General features: G+C 39.4%; 2 protein-coding genes across 3 annotated transcripts; both read right to left on the reverse strand.

Moving 5' to 3' along the window:
- Positions 1 to 1,342: 1,342 nt before the first annotated feature.
- LOC6037411 lies at positions 1,343 to 2,688 on the reverse strand. Of its 2 annotated transcripts, none has more exons than XM_001847274.2 (2): positions 2,563 to 2,688; positions 1,343 to 1,864 (listed from the first exon to the last, which is right to left on the reverse strand). In XM_001847274.2, exons 1-2 carry the CDS (start codon positions 2,673 to 2,675, stop codon positions 1,414 to 1,416), a joined length of 564 nt encoding a protein of 187 aa, XP_001847326.2. In that variant the 5' UTR covers positions 2,676 to 2,688; the 3' UTR covers positions 1,343 to 1,413. The 2 variants fall into 2 exon arrangements, with proteins under 2 accessions (XP_001847326.2, XP_038104233.1); XM_038248305.1 differs by having other exon boundaries at positions 1,343 to 1,882; positions 2,563 to 2,677.
- Positions 2,689 to 8,995: 6,307 nt separating this feature from the next.
- Positions 8,996 to 23,175, reverse strand: LOC119765613. The gene is made up of 3 exons (XM_038249867.1): positions 23,162 to 23,175; positions 22,959 to 23,082; positions 8,996 to 9,583 (listed from the first exon to the last, which is right to left on the reverse strand). Exons 1-3 carry the CDS (start codon positions 23,173 to 23,175, stop codon positions 9,278 to 9,280), a joined length of 444 nt encoding a protein of 147 aa, XP_038105795.1. The 3' UTR covers positions 8,996 to 9,277.
- Between the last annotated feature and the right edge of the window lie 311 nt (positions 23,176 to 23,486).

A 23,486-nucleotide genomic window follows, 5' to 3' on the forward strand; every position in this document is an offset into this window, starting at 1 on the left:
AAATGGAACTTGTTCTGCTGTCAAACCATCCAGGCCTTTCTGTAAACGCACTTGTTCAGGTGTTTATTTCACTCGGACAAATAAACGATTCTGTGCGGATGTGCGATGCACAACGCAGAAGTTTGAGTTTAATTTTTCATTCTCCATTACACAAAACGATTGCTGTGCCATTTTTTTTTTTAACGCTTTTTCAGGATGGCAACAGCAAGGGTCGCCATAGCCGAGCCGTTATTTATGCCTCCGAAAAGGTGTTATTTTTTTGTTTTGCTTTTTTTTCGAAGGGGTAAACTGTGATTCAAGTGAAACAATTTGTTTTAATTTTTCATTTCAGGCTTCCCTCAGCCGTGAAATGCGTAAACCGGAACTGGCCTGCCTCACCTTATCACGTCGGTGATTCCACCCAGTTTATCAGATTTTTTTTGAATTGATTGACGCAATAGGGGAATATTGTTACAAATGCGCCTGCTGATAGGCAAATTTGAAGCAGCGTTCATCGTATGATCCAAGCGAGATCTTGCACACCGCTGAAAGTACCAAAACATAATATATTTCGATGAACAGTCATGTTTAATTAACCCCGACGGCCCATTTGAAACCCTTTCAGTCAACTGGATCGCCCCAAATTTGCGCCACTGTATTTAATTTCCCAAACTTCCGGTGCGAAATACGAGTACCAATTGTGAACTTTATACTTTCGGCCGATTAAGTGCGCGCCAGTATTTGCCGGATCGATTAAAATATTGAATTTTGCATGGCCCCGGAATGCCGGTCATCGCGGCGCATGCAAATTGACGCTGGCCCACCCCCGAAAAACGCAGTGCTAATTACCCCGAATGTAGACTATCGCACCCTCCCGGTACTTAACCTTAATTAACGTCGGCCACGCCGAGAAAGCTCACACGATAACGGCCACCGCCATAAAGGCACATAATTTTGCGCTTTAGAACCGTGCCCCGGGAAAAGCGCGCAGTTTCTGGGCTAGAAAGAGCCACCCCCGCAGCCCCGGAATGCAACCGCGGAGGAAGTCCAAAATTGCAACCGACGGTGCATAACCATTTCCTTTGCGGAGGACGCTCCGGTGAACGGATTCCGTGGTGCAGAACGTTATCTTTTTCCATGGTGGGTAGAGGATCCTAGGGAGGGGAAGGGTCACCTTAATTGGTGCAATCTTGGAAAGTTGTTTAATCTTAGTATTGGCGTAATATTTTCTAAAAGCAGTCAAATCAAGATTCATGTGAAGTGCGAGTTGACTATTAAAATTCCTCTCGTATAATCATTTGAAACCTGAAATTAAACAATTAATTTGTGACACAAAGCTATTATATTCAATAAAAAATACTAATTCTGCTTTATGAATTCTATTATTTTCAAAATTTTATGTAAAATGTAATCACAGCATCTTGTTCACATGTTTCAAAATTTAGTAATTTGCCACAGATACATCGAATTCCCGTCCGGCTCCCCAAACCCTTTGCGAGTCAACGCCTTGTTCTCACAGCACGACGTGTACAGATACTCGTCAAAGTGTAAATTCCGAAAGTAATAAATTCCACTGTACCCCGGTGCTTCCTTGACTTCCCACCTGCCCTGACTCTCGCCGAACCCCGGAATCCAGGTGAACACCTCCCGCTGGCCCGAATCCGGATTGTAGCCGGCCTTGTCGAACGCGTACAAGTCCTCGTTGCCGTTCTTCAGTGTGATCCGGTAGTGCGACCCGTCCTGCACCAGACTCCATTCCTCGGGGGAGCTCTCCAGAGTGATGGTTCTACGGTCCCTGTCGTATGGTGATGAACCGGCCAGATATTTCCCAGATTGGACACTACGAATTTTTACACTCCCCGTGGGAACCCCATGGCGATGAGGCCTGAAATTAAAGATTACACTAACAAAATATATTAAAAAATCAAGTTACAGTCATCCCTCATATTCGGAACAGTTTACAGATCAGCCAATGTTCAAAAAATCATAGAAAATCGATCATTGAACTTAATGATTCGTTTTTACCTTCATTTGAAAGCTTTTCTTGCGATTTTTCAAATGCTGTATCGAACAACTGCATATTTTAACTTTTATATCAAGTTTTTGAAGAAAAACTTTGACCCTTGAAATCCACAAATTCGTAACACTTTTTTCCTACGGATGTAAACAAACTTTGATTCTCTCACATATTACATATTTTCTACAAAATAATGACTTCACAAACTGGAAACAATGAAACTCAAGCTTAATAATGTTTTATAAATGGTCTGATAACTTTTTTTGAGAAAATATCTGTTGAATTCAGGTGTTCCACAATTGTGGGAGGCACAAAAACATCCCATAATTATGGAACAGGCAATTTGAAGGCAGTGTTTTGCAACTCTGAACAAAACAGTCTCGAAATGCAGTTTTTTATTCAAAAAGAACTCCTTTTGCTAGTGAAATAGCAAGAGATTGTCCAAATAAAGGTCCTAAAGATAGAAGGGTCGCCAGAAAAGATTCATTTGGCATACTATTGACAAATTATCACAAAAGTGTTCCGAATTTGTGGGTGTTCCGAATATGTGGGATGACTGTACTCACCTCTTTTGAAAATCGTTCGTGGGACCGTCCGTTGAGTCTTCATGGAAAGGCTTTGCACTGGTCAAACTCCAAACAAAAGCGACAAGCAAGAATGACACTAAAATCGGCTTCATGGCGACTGTCAACTGAATTACGGAGATCTTCAAAACACTGCTTTTATACCCAAATCGGCAAGTCGTAATAAAGGCAGCTAATTGATTAGAAGTCATTCCTGGAAATTGATAGATCATGTTAATAAACATATCGGATTAACATGAGAAATTAAGTGCCATTATACAGTGGATTGCATAACCTGAGATTCTCAGTCAATGTAAATGAGAATCTTGTTGTTGAGGAGCATTTGAACACAGTTATAAAATAAGATAGGTTTTTTAGTTTAAACGATTTTTCTAAAAGAAAATCTCTTAAATCATATTCTGAGTAAGAAAATCAATGTATAAAACTGATTCTTGCTTGAAATTTACACTGAAGATGACATTTTTCATTCAATAGATCTAGCGACGTAATTATGAAATTCAAGCTATTCGAAAGCCTTGAAAAGTATACGAAATACCACGAAGAAACAGACATGAATTAATTTATATACTTCGCCTAACCTTTTTTGAGCATGAGCATGAGCATGAGCATGAGCATGGTTGACTGCCAATGAGCTGCTACTCCGTTATTGACAGATCAGCTGAAGTTAAACAATGAATCAAAAATGATCAGTGGGAGCCAACCATCCGTTCACTGTTTAACCTCTGAAGATCCCTACTTTATCAGTCAATACCGGCGCCCTCCCAAGAAGCCTGCAGTTCAACGAAAGGGAGGAATGTTAGTCCGATAGTTGAAGTTGCAGACTCATCAAGCACACAGTTTTTCGCTATATACTTGTTGATACCGCTTGAGACCGTTGAATCCACAGCATCTCCTTCAAGCATCACGTGATTATTATTTTTTGGGTTAGTAGGATAAGGTATTGGCTTTTCAATGCCTCCCGAGCTACGATGCTATGGGGAGGACTTTCATAACAGACCCGTCGGCGAGCCTTCCGAGCAACGATGCTATGGGAAGGTCTTTTTGGTTAACACACAAAGTCACTCACACACAATTATTTCACTCCACTATTAATTAATCCAAAATGTCAGTGCGTTTTTCGATCATTATATAGAAATGGCTTTTTCACCATAAAAATAAAACCTTATTCATTATACACAATTTACCCGACGCCGTGCCTTCCGATCAACGATGATATAGGAAGGGCTTTGAAAATCACAAAACAATTAACAAAGATCTCAAAAAAAATCACAAAAAACACCAATTACTCAACGAAAATTACGCTCAAGACACAAATAATTCAGTAAGTCATGCTATTATTCGATCACCACAATCTCTCACCCCTAACGAACAGCGACACAAAAGCACACAAAAAAAATAACCTGCATAATCACGATTTCGCGTCCCCACTTCCGGCGCACCAATGATGCTATTATTTGATTATCACAATCACTCACTCCATACGAATCACAGCGACACAAAAGAAATGAAAATGAGCATGAAAAAACAAGACAGCGCGTCCCCGTGGTCAGCGCACTAATGATGCCATTATTTAATTATAATAACCACTCACCCAAGCACACAAACAGCGACACAAAAGAAATGAAAATGAGCATGCAAAAACAAAACAACACGTCCCCGTGGTCAGCGCACTAATGATGCCATTATTTAATTCATATTGATCCTTGCACTGTAACTTGGATTTTGCCCGCACTTTTCTCTCGCACTTTTGACAGCAAAAATTCAAAAATCTAGGCAACCACTCGTTGTTTATTTACATTTTCAGTCGCAGTTTCCACCAAACTGAACATTCGCACTTCAAGAAGAGAAGCATGAAAATGTAAACAGAATTATAATGTTCAATTACTATGAAAATATATTTGTAAAATAAGGATAACAATTTAACTCCAATTTAAAATTTCCTCTAACAGTTCGTTAACACTCTCCAAAGAAACTAAAACTCCCATCCCTTTAAAGAATTTCATCAACCACTTGCACGTCATAGGACTGCAACACGTTCGATTACCTACGTAATCTTCCTGTGGCTTAGCAGGAATGCCAACGAGCTCCGTGCTACTATGTAATCTCGAATATCTGTCTGCACTCTTTGATCTAATCAGCTCAATCAACGACCGCAAAAATCACACTTTCACAAATTGGCTGTCAACACAGACCGTCTGAATGGTTCAATATTGTCATCGTCGTGATGGCACTTTGGTTACACCAAGACAAACTCCCTTACTTTTGGTCCCCCTCCCACTCTTAACATTTAGACCAGGGGCCATCTGGGGAGGGTCGAAAGACGGCGGCAGCAGCAGCAGCAGGTGAGACAAACTTTCTTGTCATTGCGTTGTCGTTCATCGGCCAAAGGAGGACAATCATGTCTGAGAATGTACACCAGAGCTCCAGCAAGGTCCCAGACATCAGACGACGCTGACGGAAGCCATCAAAACGTGCTGTCACTCTTAATTGAATTTTGGCCAGATTTAAGCTCGAGAGTGAGGAGTGTCGGAACGCGACACCAACGACCGTGACATGGCGGGGATTTTCCGGTTCCGGAAAACCACAGTGATTTGATTTCCGTGCAGATTGCCGGAAGAATATCAAATCAAGATGGTGTTAAGTTTGAGGGGGAGCCATTTAGGAGTGGGTTGTTTTATTGGGGTTAGTAATTTGAGAGATCTTAACTTGATGATTTGATTGTCATAGCTGTTTTGTGAATACTTAAACACTGAGATTTGTGTTTGTCCTTTCATTTGTAAAGAGAACCCAAAGTAATCGATCAAAATATGCTGAGACATAGAAACAACATTGAGCACCCGCAGTCGAGCAGTTTTTGACAGTTCGCTCCATAAGAAATACATTGTAGAAGCAAAAACTGCTTGAATGGAAGTGCTCCATTGGTTGATGTTTCTGAAAATTTAAAATCAACTTAATTCCTTCCACATATTTTTTTCAATCAAAACCTAAGAAAAATTTATTCAAAAACAAATCGACGTTGTCGCAGTTCGCTTTTTGTCGTTCCGGAAAAAACACGCTTTAATGTTTGACCTTGAATAAACGAAAACTAGAGCAGGGAAAAACAATAACAACGCACTTTGTTTGGTTGACCATTCTGTGCATTATCCCGATGTTTGATTGATTCGGGATGCAGGAGTTCCGAGTTACAATTAAAAATGTTTACGGTAGTCGGGCAAATACGTGTGTCAACCGCGGAAATCCCTCTGGCCAATTTTCGCACTTACAGCAATTTCCAGGGTATGCCAAGATAGCACGACAAGTTTGAAACTTCTTTCATTTGAAAAGTGACAACAGTGCAAGGAGTTTTTTGGTCTTTATTGAATATCTCTGGATTGAAATCGATTTTTTGGGATATGTGAAGGTCAAAGCATTGAAGCAGTGTGTCGCACCTTTCGGAGCCATTTTATTTAATTTAGCTAACTGATGTCAGAACGCAAAACGAACCGTTCGTCTCAGCTTTCTCCAACAGACTGACCAGCAAACGCGAGAGATTTTGTTTAGAGCCACAAGTCGATATTCTACAAGACTCTCTCGCACTCACCATAATATAGAAAAGCTCTCCTTCTCTCTCATTAAGTACGCCCTTAGGAAACGGAACTTTACATAGATAATGAGACTATATTTTCAACGGAATTTCATAATGCACAGCACAAAGGTTTATTTAAATGCTTACAATTATTTTTCAATAATCTTTAATCCACCCTATCTCCGACACAGTGAAGCATTGAAAGCTGCACAACGTGGCGATATCAACTCAATTTGTCCCAAAATGCACGTGCGTCAAAATAGCACGGCAAAGACGAAATATTTCAAACAAAACATATAATCAATCCTGTATATCCTTAACACAGCCCGATTCATACATTCACACGAAAGCTCAAGTTGGTCTTCTGTCAATAAACATACAACCGTTCAACAACATGGTTTATGTCAGATTCTGGAACAAATTACACCATCATCATCATCGTCGTCATCGTCGTAGTCGTCAGATCGTTCCATCTATCGACAGCAGCCCGATCTACCCCAGTCATCTTCTATAGTATACAACCAACCAACAAGACCCGGTTTAAGGTGGCCGAGTTGCTAGAGATTACTCTGTTACTGAGACACTGTTAAAAAAGTCGTTTAATAAAAAAAATGGTCTTATACCATTTGCCCTATATAGGGATCAAAACTAAACCTTTTTCAACTGTGCAAAGCTTTGTTTCATTGATACTGAAACCCATGTTATCACGTATCATCATCACCATCAAATCACTCAAAGTCGCTCCATCGACCCCCCTCCGATTGCTGTTCGAGATGCTGTTGTTGTACGCAGCCCAGCTGATGCGGGTAGACCTCTCCAGCTGCATATAAAGCCGCGTTATCAGCGTTGTGCCAAGTCATGTTTTTCTTGACTTTTGGCCAGCATCCGATTTGAACCCATGCTTCGCTCGTGATGACGAATCGGAGACTTGCTGGCGGTAAGACCCACTAAATTGCTCGATACATGAATAAGCTGGTTTCGTTCGTTTAAGATGAACGCAGCTGCTGCTGGGGATGTACAGGTTTTCGAGGTTGGCTGGGGCGTTTTATTTCATGGAAAAATGCGGCTTACGCTCGAGTAGGTTGAATGAATGGTTCCGTAGAACGAAACTCCTACTCCTACAGGTCTACAAGTATATTCCAAGAATAGTGTTGAGGAATAAATCAAGCATTGAAATAAAATCGTTAAGCTGTCTCGTTTTGTGAGAAAGTTACTTATAGAAGAGTTATTTTTATTCTGCCTTCTCAGTCTATCTGTATATGAGAACAGCAGCTTTCTGAATAGAAAAATCAATAACTAGTTAATTTGTATTGTTGCTATTCGTAACCCGATTTGTTTTGTATCAAAAAACTAAAAACTAAAAACTAAAAACTAAAAACTAAAAACTAAAAACTAAAAACTAAAAACTAAAAACTAAAAACTAAAAACTAAAAACTAAAAACTAAAAACTAAAAACTAAAAACTAAAAACTAAAAACTAAAAACTAAAAACTAAAAACTAAAAACTAAAAACTAAAACTAAAAACTAAAAACTAAAAACTAAAAACTAAAAACTAAAAACTAAAAACTAAAACTAAAAACTAAAAACTAAAAACTAAAAACTAAAAACTAAAACTAAAAACTAAAAACTAAAACTAAAACTAAAAACTAAAACTAAAAACTAAAACTAAAAACTAAAACTAAAAACTAAAAACTAAAAACTAAAAACTAAAAACTAAAAACTAAAACTAAAACTAAAAACTAAAAACTAAAAACTAAAAACTAAAAACTAAAAACTAAAACTAAAACTAAAACTAAAAACTAAAAACTAAAAACTAAAAACTAAAAACTAAAAACTAAAAACTAAAAACTAAAACTAAAAACTAAAACTAAAAACTAAAAACTAAAAACTAAAAACTAAAAACTAAAAACTAAAACTAAAAACTAAAAACTAAAAACTAAAAACTAAAAACTAAAAACTAAAAACTAAAAACTAAATACTAAATACTAAAAACTAAAAACTAAAAACTAAAAACTAAAAACTAAAAACTAAAAACTAAAAACTAAAACTAATTGATTCAATAAAGAAAACTTGTTTTTACAATAAATGTGGTTTTTGAAAATTAAAAAAAAAAAGACTCTCAATTTAAGAATGAGGAATTTTTAGATAGATTTCGATATAGAAAGAAGCCAGAAATGCAACATCTCTGGGTCCCATTCATCAAAATAACCCCAAGAATCGCCACCATCATCCCCACTCGTAGCATCAGAAAGGCTCAACGAACGCAAAAATGTTCCCACCTCAAATCAAATAACTATTACTCGAATCCTTGGCTAGGGCTATCCCCCCACTCCCCGTTTGCTAGATACATATCATCACTCCCTTCCCCCATTTTCCCACTTCCTGAAGATGTGTCAGTACAACTTTGTATATCTTGTACAGCAAGTCCCCCCCCCCTTTTGCACTGCACTGCTAGGTTGATGGCTCATGCGAAGCCATACGGGAAATCAGATAACAAGAAAAGTTGCCATCAGAAGGCCCTGAAGGCCGGAAGCACGAAGGAAATAAATTTTGCCATCACGTTTTCCGGATCTGTGAATCCCTCTCACCCTGTCTCTCTCTTTCCCTCTGTATGGGTCAGGCCCATTCCGGCGGGGAGAGGGAGGGGCGGAAGAAAGGTCGTGAGAACTTCTGGTCTATAGGAAATCTGGGTGAGGAGGGGATGGTACACAAATCACGACCTCTTCACTTTCTTTTCCTTTTACTACTGTTGCGATATGTCGTGTTTGTGTTGTGTTATGCTTATGCTGGTTTTTGGTGTTTGGTTTGTAATACGAAGAAGTCCGGATTTTTTAGAAAAGATGTGCTCGGTTTGAGTTCTAGATGATAAAAGGGAAAGATTTATTCAACCTCACAGCGAAGTCGTTTCAGAACGTTACGCTCTACGTTTGACATTTGCGTTCTAATTTAGTACAACGAACGAGGGGTGTACATAACAACTCCTCCCTCTTTTAGCAAGAAAGATTTCTAATGAATACAATTCAATTTAGTTAATTTATCTGATCGAATTTGTTTTTTTTTTTTTTCCTAATTCTCTGATATCACTTTTAATGATTATTTAATTTAAAAAAAAATCCTAGTCTTCTGAATTCACTAATTATATTGATAATTCAAATCATGAATCGGCTTTCTGAGCCTTTTTGATCTACGTGGATACTCTTCAGGCAATTCTGCCGTAAGCGCACTTCTTTTTCTTCTTTTTCCTCCAGCCATCACCGGAAATCCTCGAAATTCTTCTTCCGAACTAATATCTGCTGCAGTCGTACAAACTGCTTCCTCCTCGCCCTCGTATTCGCCGTGCACCACCGGAAACAGGTGCACATTCGGGCGCTCCTTACGCTCGTGATGGGGTTTAAGCTGCATCTTGTGGGCCATCACCCGAGCGCTTCCAACCGACACCTGGAATAAGTTTTTGGAAAATTGTTTTAGAAAATGTGCTCTAATCCATTTGTTTGGGATATGCGCATTATGGTTTTGTACCATACAACATCCCCTGGAATCAGATCTTTTAAAAGTCATTAGAAACTTCCACATCCCTAAGACAATCATCTAGGTTTTCATCAGGCGAGGATTGTTGCTTGAGAAGATGCTGCTTATAATTGTTTTTGGGATTAAGTAAATCAAGCAAAGTTTTAGGTTTATAATTGAACACCTTTTCCGCAGGAAGTTGCCCGTACTAGAAACTACATTGTTCCTATAATTCATCAAAAACAAACTAATCTGGTTCTCCAAATCAATCTCAGCCATTGCAGGTTCTAGTAAAAACTTCTTTAAAACATCCTTCGCAGTTCTCACCAGCCTTTCAGCTTGGCCATTACTAGATGGATTATATGGTGGACTTTTCAACACCTTAATGCCCTGTTTTTCAAGAAATGAAACAAATGCATGAGAATTAAATGGAGGACCGCCGTCCGATACCAAAACATCTGGTAACCCAAATCTTGCAAAATATGCAACCAATTTCTGCAATACTTTGGCACAATCCGTACCTTTCTTCATCCACTCAATCTCTAACCACTTTGTGTTTGAATCCACAATTAAAAGAAAATTGCTATGAGAAAAATGGAAAAAATCAATATGTATCCTACTAAATGGTCTTGTTGTTGGAGTCCACTGAGACAAAATTTTTGGTTTTGGCACCACTGCCATGCTAGCGCATACATCACAAGTTGAGACAAAGCTTTCAATATCTTTGTTTATACCAAACCAATAGACATGTTTTCGTGCTAACTGTTTCATTTTCACTATCCCTGCGTGATTGGCATGCAAAAGTGTCAAAATTCCGCTTTGCATTAAACGTGGTATAACCACCCTGTCCTGGTACAAAACGCACCCTTCAACTACTTCCAAATCTTTCTGATTTGCAAAAACGTCCATTAAGCGTTTGTCAAACTTAAGCGGCCAACCATCACGCAGATAGTTAATAATTTGTTGTAAATAAACGTCGTCCTTTGTCACCTTCGCAACCATAACATAATCTATTGGCAATGTGTTACTGAAATTTATGCTCGAACAAAATCTTGATCTAACTCAGCAGGCACCGCCTGCTCCAATGAAATCGCGAACAAAAATCCGCATTTCCCATTTTCGCAGAAGGCCTGTATCTGAGCTCAAACTTGTAAATGGACAGCTCCAAAATATAGCGTTGAAGTCTCGTTACAAATATTGAGTTTTTGCCCTCCTTGCCGAAAATCCCCAGCAAGGGTTTGTGATCAGTATAAGCAATAAACTCTTGTCCAAATAAATATTTATGAAATTTCTTAATAGTACAAACTAATGCCAAAGCTTCCAAATGCAGAATTGGATACTTTTTTTGTGCGTCATCTAAACTAAAAGAGGTAAAACTAATTGGTTTTTCAACCTTGTCAATTACATGAGCAATTACTCCTCCCAGACCATAGCCCGAGGCGTCAGACACCACAACAATTTCTTTATGGGGATCATAAAACTCCAAAATATTGGCTTTAATCAAAGATTGTTTACTTTCTTGAAATGCCGTGTCACAATCATGACTCCAGACAAATTTAACATTTTTCCTCAACAAATTGTAGAGATGATATAACTTGGAAGATAAATTAGGCACAAATCTGTTATAATAATTAATCAATCCCAAATAAGACTTTAGTTCATGTACATTTGTAGGCACTTTAGCTTTTTGTATAGTTGAAATTTTGTCAGGGCTGGTCATTAAACCTTTCTCCCCAATAATATGTCCCAAATAATTTAATTCAGGCACAAAAAATTTGCACTTTTCCCAATTTACTTTAATGTTTGCCTTCGCAAGTCTGTCCAAAACAATTAACAGCTTCTGACGACAATCATCAACATTCTCTCCTGCTATTAACACATCATCCAAGTAACAGAAAACATTTTCAATGCCACCCAATATTTGGTCCATGACAAATTGAAAAATTGACGCACTAGGAGAAGCCCCCTGTGGTAAACGGTTATATGTAAACAAACCTTTAATAGTATTAATAACCATAAATTTTCTGGACCTCTCCGATAAAGCAAGTTGAGTATAAGCTCCTCCAAATCCAAACAACAAAAAACCTTGCAATTTGCCAATTTAGCAAATAAATCACATGCAACCGGCAAAGGATAGGAATTTGGAACCAACACCTTGTTGATTGAGACCCTGCAGTCAATCACCAATCTAATCTGATTATCTTTTTTCATTACAACAATAACAGGAGACGCCCAGTCACTCGACTTTACCGGAGTTATCACATTTTGTTTCTCCAATCGATCTAAATAAATTAAAACTTTCTCCCTTAACCTGTAAGGTACGTCATAAGCCTTTTTAAAAATGGGCACATCACTCCTCAAAACCAATTCAGCTTCAAAACCTTTAATAGGAGTAGAAAAATCCTTAATGAAAACCTCACCATAATCATTTTTAATTTCCTCAATCAATTCTTCACGTTTTGGTGTAGTTAAACTATTGACTTGTTCATCAACAATCAAATTGCTAGAAAAAATTGCCTCCATTGAGAGAAGAAAATATCCATCCAGTTCCTGCCAAAAGTGGAATAAATTTAAAGTTTGAATTCAAAATAAGAAGCTTCAAAACATGTCTAGAACCATTGAGCTCAACTAACACATCTGTTTCTCCCTCAATTTCCAGCTTGTTTCCGTTCACCACCAAAAGTTGCTTATCACATTGTTTCAAAGGTTTGTCAAAAGAGTAAAATATTGGCTCTTGCCCATCACAGTAACCGTAGAACCACAATCTACTTCCATCGACACCAAAATATCATCAAGTTTGACATTCATCAAACATGGCTCACTAATCTTATTAATGGACTCCACACACATACACTGCAATTCACCTGAGTTCCATTCGGAGTAACTATCATCGCTGTCACTTCCAGCCATGTCGCCAGCTGTTGTCAATCGACCCATCATGTCCGTGAGCTGCTTCTCTGAACTAGTTCCAGGTTTCGCTAGATCTACAAATTTGACCACATCACGCTTCAAATTCTTGAGAGTAAAACACTTGCGTTTCACATGGCCAGGAACCCCGCAATATTCACAGACTACCACAGATTCCTCTTCTAACTCTGGCTGAGAACCTTGCCCATATCTACTGTTTGATTCATTATTTCTAAAATTTTTGTTATTGTAACGGTTCGGTTGTTGATTGTTTCTGTTGTTGTTGTTTGTGTGAATGTCATTGCGATTATTGTATTGTGTGTTGTATCTGCCAGAATAGCGATGATTTTGATTACGATGATAAAAATTGTTCGCATCACGTCTGTAGTTATTATTATTGTTGTTATTTTGTGACTGTGAGTTTTGCCTAATGTACGGACGAAAACCTAATCTCTCATGCACCGATCTACGAAAGTTGTTCACTTGCCCAGAAGAACGAAAATTATGTTGTTGTGGAGAATATTGATCGATAAACCCGACAGGAAGATTATAATAATTGAAGTTGTTGTTGTTATTGTTCAATGCATGCGCGTTATCCCTGGCTATATTCCACGTCGTAATTAGTTTATCCATTTTATCTAACGTTAAACCTTCCTCCTTCAACAACATTTCCTTCAACCGATCATCCCTTAAGCCCGCCAAAATGCGGTCTTGGATGGCCACATCACGAAAGGCACCGAAACCACAAAAATCCGCCTGCAGCTTGACGGCCTGTACAAATTCTTCTGCCGTTTCGTCAGGCTGCTGATTACGCAGACTCAACCGGAATCTTTGAACAAGGTCAGGTTCTACCCTATCTAGCTTCAATTTAAGTTTGGCTTCAATATCGTTGAAGGTTGCATTGGCCAAATCCTTCTCATTATAAATCGTTTTAAGTTGAGTAAATAGATAAGGACCGCATAAATTCATAAAGTGAGCTTTTGTTTTTAGAATCTGTCACGTCATTACCGTCGAATGTATATTTCAGACGGCAAATCCAGTCCGAAAACGAAGAACCCTTGCGGAACGGCTCGATGGATGAAACCATGCCTCCTTGGCTCATTTCAACAAACTTCAATCAATAGTTTTTAAAAATAAAAAAGCACAAGGAGACCTATTAGTCTGGCTCAAAATCAATATATAAAGGTTTGAAGTGACTCACCCACCCAGCGGCAACTTAACCTCAAAAAATCAGCGCTTCCAGGTACTGCAACACGTGGCTCGTTCCCCGCTCACCCGTAGCGACAGAAATTACCAGCCGGTCACCTATCAGCTTCCGACAACGTCGAAATCACTTGGTTCTGTTCCGAAATCACCGGAAGGACAATCCACCGCCTCGTTGATGATTCCCGACACGTCACAAAAGGCAGAACACACCGCCCCGGCCAGAAAACACCAAAATGTCCGGCTCCTCGGATCGACCCTGTTAAAACAAAAGATTACACTCTTATTACTCTTCAAACAAAGATGTTAGACCTGCCGTAAACAGGCAGTCGTTAAAAATTAATTATTGTTATAGTTTCAATAATAAAAAAGAGGTTCTACACCACGAACACTGCACTTTTTTTTTTTGCTTAACCGTCTACAGAAAACTCCAAAAAAAACCACTTTTTCCACGCTCCGCGTCAGGGAAAGAAAACAAAATGGCTTCTCTTTTGTCTGCCCCTCTTGCGATTCCTTTTGTTCTTTCCTTCGTCAACTTGCTGCTTACCGACGTGTTCACACGGACAATTCTGTATTTTCTGGACAAATCGATTATCACCGACTGTCTTTTCACACGGACCAAATCCGTAGTCTTCCGGGACAATCGATTATCACCGATTTCCCCGGTAACCAAAGAAAAACTTCTCCCAAATTTTCCTCCAACCGATGCGCTTGCCTACACCGATTTCCACCGAGGAAAACTGAGAAAACTCTTTTTTCCTCGTCGCCAATTAATACGAAGAAGTCCGGATTTTTTAGAAAAGATGTGCTCGGTTTGAGTTCTAGATGATAAAAGGGAAAGATTTATTCAACCTCACAGCGAAGTCGTTTCAGAACGTTACGCTCTACGTTTGACATTTGCGTTCTAATTTAGTACAACGAACGAGGGGTGTACATAACAGTTTGTATGCTTTCCAGGAGCAAGCAAATCGTGGAAATACTCGGTAATGCGATCGGAATGTTTGACAAGTTTTCTTTGGTCTGTGAGGAAGACACTTTTTAGTTTGTAACTCATCAACTTTAAACACTAAACTCTTATCAACAAAAGTAGATATGTTTTTTGCGTAACGTTTTTATATAAATCGATGTCGGTGTGCTCTTCTGTACTAAGCTTACTGGGACTCCTATCTAGATAGTACGAGAGGACACATGGACATCGAAATATTATTCAAATGTCTGAATGTATCCTGCCATATTATCCTTCTATAAAATAAAAGACTATGAGTTGTTTTGCACTCGTCAAACTTTATTTTCAGCCATAGGTTCTAATCCTAGGGCGCCTGACTATCCGACACCGTCCTCCAACGAGTTTTTTTCCTTTGGGGCAGATTATGTACGAACTACTTGCGGCAAAATCGAACATCGCCACCAGAGCCAACAGCAAAACGAGCAGGAACTTGAGCTGCATTTACGATTTTTACGATAAAAAAAAGTTCAGACTCGAACTCACTTCTCGCTACCCTGCGGAACGAACAACAGGCAGATGACTAACCCAGGGAGAGTTTAGTTGGGTTTTTATATGTGGTTTGAGTGCAGTCGGTGGCTTCCTGGAAATTTGCTACCCAATGAGTTAAATTCATTCAGTGAATTGCTCATGAACAGATGTGTAGAGCTAGGAGTATCGTTTAAGATTATGACTCGATATTACAATTATTTCGATATCAGTAAAAATCAACTCTTCAAGAATAACATCTTCAAAGAAACGTGACAATAGGCCTCCAATCGTTGCAGTTACAGTTGCACAACACTAACCTAAAGCAACGAATGACATCATAAGGAGCATAAAAGGAATAGCTTTTTTTTCATTGACTTCGTTTCGAACATGCAAAACAAGATCCAATCGTGTAGATCGATTTCCACTGAACAGTTCTACGAAACTTCCATCAATATTGTAGCCGTGCATAAGAACAGCGGAGAAATCGTTCAATCGGAATCTTTTCAGACAAGCCACAAAGTAAAAGTACTCACTTTCCTTGTTCAACTTTGCTGGAGAACAAGAATACGAAAAAGACAAAAAGGGGCTGATTCTTTTCCGGATTTTTTGTTCCTATTGCATGAAAAGTTTCTTCTTTATTTTTTTCATGGTCCTAGAAACACCTTTCTGTAAAATCGTTCATGCCTTACTGTCAATTGAAGCGTCCAAATAGTCTATGAAACAATGAGTTGCTTTAATACAAAGTTAAAGCTTTCTATTCTATTAAAGTTCATCTCTTGATGACTCGATGTGGGTGTAAAATCCTAAAATTGCCCAGTAGCAAAATCTTGAAACCGGATATTTCAATGGAAACACTTCGGTCGCCTATCCAAAACCAAATCCAGATGATGGACAATGATCGAAATTGATCGTTCCGATTCCGACCAACTCTTCAATTATGCACCCGGATTTCACACGCCCTTTGCCAGGATTTTCCATCGCATCGGGTTGAGGCGGGGACAAAACCAAAACAGCTCCAGCCAAACCAGGCTCCTGCCCAGTGTGATGTCTCTTTCACTCTTTGTGGCCTTCGGCAAATGAAGCTGTTGGCAGCGTGTCTGTTCTAAATTTACTGTATAGTTGGGTTACTTTGAATAATATAGACTTAAAAAATACTAAGTAACAGTGATGGAATAATCGTAAAAAAATCAATTCCGCTTGCGAACTTTCTTCCACCGCGAAAGAGAGAAATTCTGCAAAAAAATCAATCTGCTGATGATTTTTTTTTTAATTTCCTTGTCAGCACCACTCAAAAATATTTCACTTTGTTTACACACATTGCCCATCTACAAAAAGTGACAGGTCATTTTTCGACGTGTGACGTTACACTTGCAAGTGTAGTACCCACTCGGAAAATAATCTGGTAAATTTGAGTGTCTGGCGCAGGCGGACGTTTGTCGTGCAGTTCAGACACACTTGGCACACTTATCCTAGACAAGTTTTGCGTAACGCCAGATGAATCTGGCGACAATCGGGCGAAAGTTCTGCCAGCTGTCTGGCACAAAAATCAACCGGTTCAATCGGTTGAACCGTGCACGACCGGTTTGTGCCATATTCGCCAGAAATCATGGCAGAAATCTGGGGTAAATCTGGGAGAAATTCTGCCAGATGGCTTGCGCAAGCCCCCAGACGAACGCCAGAATTGTGTCCGCCATTTCCGACCGGGTAGTGAAAAAGATGTTCCGCCGAATAATCAAGATGATGATTTTTTTAGATGCTTTTTACCGACTTTTCGTGCGCGAGAGAGGAGAGCCCTTCGGATTTTTTTTTTCTCTTGATGGACATCCAAAGATTTTCTTTTGAGGATGATTACCCGGTCGGAAATGGCGGACGCATTTCTGGCGTTCGTCTGGGGGCTTGCGCCAGCCATCTGGCAGAATTTCCCCCAGATTTGCCCCAGATTTCTGCCATGATTTCTGGCGAATATGACACAAACCGGTCGTGCACGGTTCAACCGATTCAACCGGTTGATTTTGTTGCCAGACGGCTGGCTGAAATTTCGCCCGATTTCCGCCAGATTCATCTGGCGTTACGCAAAACTTGTCTAGGATAAGTGTGCCAAGTGTGTCTGAACTGCACGACAAACGTCCGCCAGCGCCAGACACTCAAATTTACCAGATTATTTTCCGAGTGGGTATTCCATCGCTGCTAAGTAAGATAATTAGCATAGCATAGCATAGCATTGGTGTCTACCCGTAGCTGCTACTTCGTTTTTGACCAGGACCCCCAAACATTGCTCCGTGGACCACAGATGAAAAGTAGGAACCAATCATCACCCCTTCGCAATTTTCAAAGGTCCCTATCGTGCTGATCAATACCGACGCCGGCCACGACCAGTGGTAAGACACGGGGAAGTGGATGGGAATGTTAGTCCGATACTTGAGTGATGGGACCGCCAAATCGACTGCGTCTCCGACAAAGTATCACATGAGTTTTGAGGGGTTAGTAAGATGGGTATGAGGTCAGGATTCACTGTGATAGGTGATGCGACCATGAGCAATTTGTTTATCGGTTGAAATTTTAAAAATTTTAGGCAGCCGGCTGCGGAAAGATACCTATCTAGGGATTTAAATATAGTATTAATTCGACCGCGATTCTCCAGAAATTCTCCGTCGGCGTGCCTTCCGATCAACGGTGATGTAGGAAGGGCTTCATTCATTAAAATTATTTTATATCATAAGCCTTAAAACATATCCGTCGACGTGCCTTCCGATCCTCGATGATATGGAAAGGACTTGATCCAGCAATACGACTTGCTTGTCTCAAAAAACAAAAATCGGATCGTTTCTATCAAAAACTATGTAAAGAGAACAAAAATAAAATTCATCGCCCAACTAACGCGCGAACAAAAGATAAATGAAAAAAGAAGAAGAAGAAATCCAATCACCCCATGTACACAAATAGCGACACAAAAGAGACGGAAAATAACACAAAAAACCGGACTGCGCGTCCCCACAAGCACCGCACTGCTGATGCCATTCTGTAGACTCCCATCGCTGCTAAGTAAGATAATTTGAAAAGAACTACAACATGCTTCGAATTCACGGACGCTTTGAAACCCGAGTGAAATTGTTAAACATAGATTTTGATGAGTTTTGATAACGTTTCATGGCAAAAATTTGGCGAAAAAGTATCAAAAACCGCCAAAAATTAAATAATTTTTTTGTGTGGGTTTTTGCCTTCCTGACCTTTAAAACTATCCCCAAACATTGAAGATCTGATAACCCTATCAAAAGTTATGAGAACTTAAGTGCTAATTACACACTTTTTGGAGGCCGGATCTCAAATATTTCTATGAAAATGATGTCCGGGTCTATCATGCGACCCGTCTTTAGTGAGATAATTGAAAGATCAGTTAAATGTGCCTAAAACAGCGAAGATCTGATAACCCTATCTAAAGTTATGAGCACTTAAGTGTTATTTGTACACTTTTTGGAGTCTGTTGTAAAAAGATAGATCGTTGTAAAAAGATAAGATCGTGTACAAGATTTTATATCATCTATAACAAAATTGATATACTACGGAGTGTCCGGATTTTAAAACATGGCGTTATTGAAACCATTAAATGGTCAGGCCCAGTGCAACAAAAAAAATGCAAATAAATGAGCAATATTTTGGAAAATATCGACCAATCTGTATAAATATCAGGAAAAACAGCTTAGTTGAATAGCAGCCCAGTTACCAAACGATTACTGAATTTGGATTAATTCTCATTATACACCCAAAATTCAGAGTCGAGATAATCGTTCTCTCAAAATTTATTGAGGGCTCAGTGCCAAAATCGATAGAATAATGGTACCAACTCACACCATCATAACAAATGAGTTCATTCGTTAGTTGAATCAATAAATCTCCAACAAGTGTCATACATCGACTTCTGACTTCTCCATGGTCACCAAGCTGTGGTGGCCGAGGCAGCTAAGTCATTGGATTGGTTTGTCAAAGGTCTCTGGTTCAATTCCCGTTGTCGACACTTTTGGTTTTTGTTTGACGGATGAACTTTTTTGCAAATGAACCTCGAGAGAATAGTTCTATTGCCCATCTCGAGCTGTGTTCTCTGCGTCCGTGAATGGTACCACCATTCTCTCGACTCGAAACCATCATTCTCTCGGACTAGCGCTGCCAGTTTTGGGTGTATTTAAACATTTTTGTATTTTGCAATTTAAAAATTACTGTATCTCAAAGCCGTTGCGTCGCATCAAAAAGTAGTCAAAGACGAACTTGTAGGAAATTGGACGAGCTTTCTGAAAAAAATACACGCCACTTATATGAGATTTTTTGAATTTTAAGTCTAAAAGTTAAATTTAAAGGTGATGTCACGATTTTTTTTCGTTCAAATTTTTTGAGAAAATAGCCTAAGATGTTTCCAAAAGACTGACGAAAAATGCAGGATGGTATGTCTCTCCTAAAAAAATTCAAAAATCATTTACTAAAACTGTTTTTTTGAAAAGTGGTCTAAACGTCGAAATTTTCAAAACTGGTAGTGGGAATCGATTCCCCAGACAATTTTAAAAATGTTGAAAAATTTGTTTTTTTGGTGGTTTTTGGCAATTTCTATATGACAGACTTGGTTTTTCAGTCTCGTAAATATTTTTACCAGAAAGCTCGTCCAATTTCCCATAAGTTTGTCTTTGACAGCATTTCAATTGGATGTAAGGGCTTACAGATATAAGCTTAATTACATTGCTAATAACTGAAAATAGAATATTTTTTTCAGTGTGGTAGAAACCTGGATAGTAAATTAGCTTATATCTGTAAGCTCTTACATCCAATTGAAATGCTGTCAAAGACAAACTTATGGGAAATTGGACGAGCTTTCCGGTAAAAATATTTACCAGACTGAAAAACCAAGTCTGTCATATAGAAATTGCCAAAAACCACCAAAAATCCCGTTTCTTCAACATTTTTATTTTTAAAACCACTGTATCTACCCAAGAATTGGACATAGGACAATGGTTAATATGGAGACTTTTATGTAAAATTGTCTGGGGAATCGATTCCCACTACTGGTTTTTGAAAATTTCGAAAATTTGAAAAATGGCTTATATAGGTCTAGGACAACATGTCTACAAAGTTTCATTGAAATCGGAGAGGGTCGGGTACAAAAGTACCAGAAACATTCCTGATTTGAGCTGGAATTGCTCTATACTTTAAAAAACTCTCAAAGATTGATCTTTTTAAACAAAATTTAAGGGAAGGTTTATTCTTTTGCGAAATTTTTAAGACAGTATTTCTACAGTTTTGTTCTCACCCCTTTCGACGGTTCCAACAGCTAAGGTTGGCCACTTCCCGAATCATGCTTTTCTACACACAACATAGATATTGCAAGCGACGAACCCGCGTGGAGGGTGTTTGGAACAATGGGGCGTCACTTTCAAAGGGGGCGTTGGAGGACCGGGAAAGGTTTTGCATATGCAATATGCAACGATTTTCCTCTCAAATCCAAATTGAGCCGTTGTCAGGCAGGACCCGCTTGTGGAAAATTGATGAAGCTCACACCGGGTGGGTTGGACGCGGCTTGCTCAGCTCTGCTCTGGATATTGCTGGTGTGGTGAGAAAGCTCTCGCAGCAAGCGGGAACAGAGCTTTGACCAAGCTTCCCTCCGGTTCATCAAGTATTCATTGTTTGATTTATTTTGGAAGCTGGCGGAAGCTGTATCCAATCTGAGTCAATATCATACACACCCGGAAGAGGCAAGAAATTTGTTAAACTACGAATGCACACTATCTGAACTGTGAGAAATGCTTCCCGAATGAAATAATAATGTTTTTTTTTTTCGTGGAAGGATGTGCAGTTTGTTGGTTGGGACATGTAATTGAAACATAAATATCGTTGCGGATGTTCATATAATGCGAGATTTAGTTGGGGTTAATTCTTCTTAATAGGCGTGAATTAAACGCAATCATACCAATATTGCCGGAAATTAGTTTTTTCGAAAGTAGTATGTGGCAATTTCACTACTTGTTTCCGCAAAATTGTAAAAAAATTATCACGAAATTTAAATCGCTTCAAAAAGGCTTTTCATTCGTGGAAATAGTTCAGTGCTACAGTAATGATTTGTGTCGTTATAAAGGTCTTTTGAATACCTATCCAACGATAGGTCGCATGAGAGATCCGGACAACGTTGTCATCAAAATATCTGAGATCCGGCCTCCAAAAAGTGTTTAAAACACTTAAGTGATTATAACTTTTGATAGGGTTGTCAGATCTTCAATGTCTTGGACGCGTTGGAAAGGTCTTTTAGATACCTTTCTGAAAATGTATAGCATGACGGGTTATCTTACAAAAGCCACCCTTTTTACAATCTTCCGGACTTTTGTTAAAATCGTTTTTTAGCATAACTTTTGAAGTACTTAACTAAACTGCATAATTTTCAATAGCGACTTATGGGACCCAAAGACGGAACGAATGATGCCAAAACGGACAAAATCGGTTCAGCCAATGTCGAGATGATCGAGTGACAATTTTTTGATCAACATCCCACCACACACACAGACATTTGCTCAGAATTTTATTCTGAGTCGATAGGTATATATGGAGGTGGGTCTAGGAGGTCTAATTGGGAAGTTCATTTTTCGAGTGATTTTATAGCCTTTCCTCAGTAATGTGAGGATTGCAAAAAACATCAATCTATCAACAAGCAAGTGATTAGTCGAAATTTCTATGACTAATCATTTTGATTAAGATGAGCTGCAATATTTCTTTAAAATTTATGGATAGACAAACAATCCCCTTGTCTTTTGTGGGCTGTTTCGCGGCAATAGTTGGGTTTATTCTGAGGATCTTAATGATTTTTTTTTCTGGAGAAAACAACCGCGAAAACATAAAAAGCCACTTAGCCATGTTTCAAAATATAAACTTCAAAAAAGAAATCCAACCAGAAGAAAGGCTCTGATACTTGTAAAGTTATGAGTAAAAGAAAAACGAATTTGGTGCCTTAAATAGAGAGTCCAAAACGGTGAATTTCAAAAGCAAAAGTGTTGACTCATTTTTAGAACGAACATGAAATCCAAAGCTTTTAACTGTGTTTCCAAACACGTTTTCCAGCATCACTGCTATCCATCGCCGTAACTCCCGGGTGGCCACTTTGCCCACCATATTTAACCATTTACAAGCCTCCAACCCCCAAAGCGCTCCTCAAGTCTTTCCGTTCCCAACCCTCAATTGACCAGTTAGTAAATAAATTATAACGCTCACCCCCTGAAGCCACCGTCACAAAAACCGCACGTAATCGCGTATATCTCACCGCCGTATTCGCCTTTTGGTATGCAACCAGCCCAACCGCTTGCAAGACAAGCCGCCTAACCGAACCTCCCACCTCCTACCGCCATCTAGCGGTTCTCCCCCAGCACGTGGGAGCCAAAAGCGACCTCCCTTCGTGAGTAATTGCGACATTAATCATATTTCGCGCCACTTCCTATCTCTATGTTCGCCCCCCTCAACCCTCTTGTTCCAGCAATTGGGATTCTCATCGCGGGGAGTCCCTGCCTAGCTGTCCAAAGTACACATGCAGCATCCACGGGCCAACATTCATCAAGTTGTTCCGACCGGTTCCCTTCTCCATGCTGAAATGACCAAAACAGAGCCCCAACAACCACTCAAACATCGATAATCTGGTGATTAACTACCCGCAAGAGTTCGAAAAATGACCCCAATAGTACGACTGAGCGCAGACAAACCTACCTTGCCAGCAATGTCAACCCGGTTCAAGAGCTGGAAGCGAACTGTTCCCTGGTTTGAAACCACGAACCGGCCATACGAAGTCCACTCGAAGTTACTGCGCAGGCCCTGGAAGTCCCAGTCCGAACTTCAAACGAAGTTGCTCGGAGCATCTCCGGAAAGGCCTTCCAGGGCCTTCATCCCAAGCACTCGTGACGCTGACTGACGCCCGTAGATACATCCCCGAGGGATTCACTGACCTATGGCAGGCTGCTGGATGGTGTTAACGGGTGCAATAAAAAAGAACTTTGCGACGGGTGACATACCGCTCGGAACGGGACAGCTTTAAGTCCCGCGAGGATTCATGGTTATGGCCGCGTGGCGTTTTGAGGCTTGGCGCCAACGATAATGGCTTGCCAATGCCAAGTCGTCTATATTATTTTATTATTATCATAGTTAAAGTTTCTTATTTTATTGAATACAACCTTTACATGATTACTAAAGATTTGGCCCGCGGGCCAAATTATGTGATTTTTTTGAGTGATTATGGCT

The sequence above is a fragment of the Culex quinquefasciatus genome, chromosome 1 (genome assembly GCF_015732765.1).
Source record: "Culex quinquefasciatus strain JHB chromosome 1, VPISU_Cqui_1.0_pri_paternal, whole genome shotgun sequence".
Lineage (NCBI taxonomy): Eukaryota > Metazoa > Arthropoda > Insecta > Diptera > Culicidae > Culex > Culex quinquefasciatus.

What these genes read in the sequence shown, in the direction of transcription:
- LOC119765613 (XM_038249867.1), bottom strand. An exon ending in GGGTTGACATTGCTGGCAAG is followed by an intron (nt 9,584 to 22,958) that starts GTAGGTTTGTCT and finishes AACTTATTCCAG; the next exon opens with GTGTCGGTTGGAAGCGCTCG.
- LOC6037411 (XM_038248305.1), bottom strand. Translation starts at nt 2,675, where the DNA reads ATGAAGCCGATTTTAGTGTCATTCTTGCTTGTCGCTTTTGTTTGGAGT. An exon ending in ACGAACGATTTTCAAAAGAG is followed by an intron (nt 1,883 to 2,562) that starts GTGAGTACAGTC and finishes ATATTTTGTTAG; the next exon opens with TGTAATCTTTAATTTCAGGC.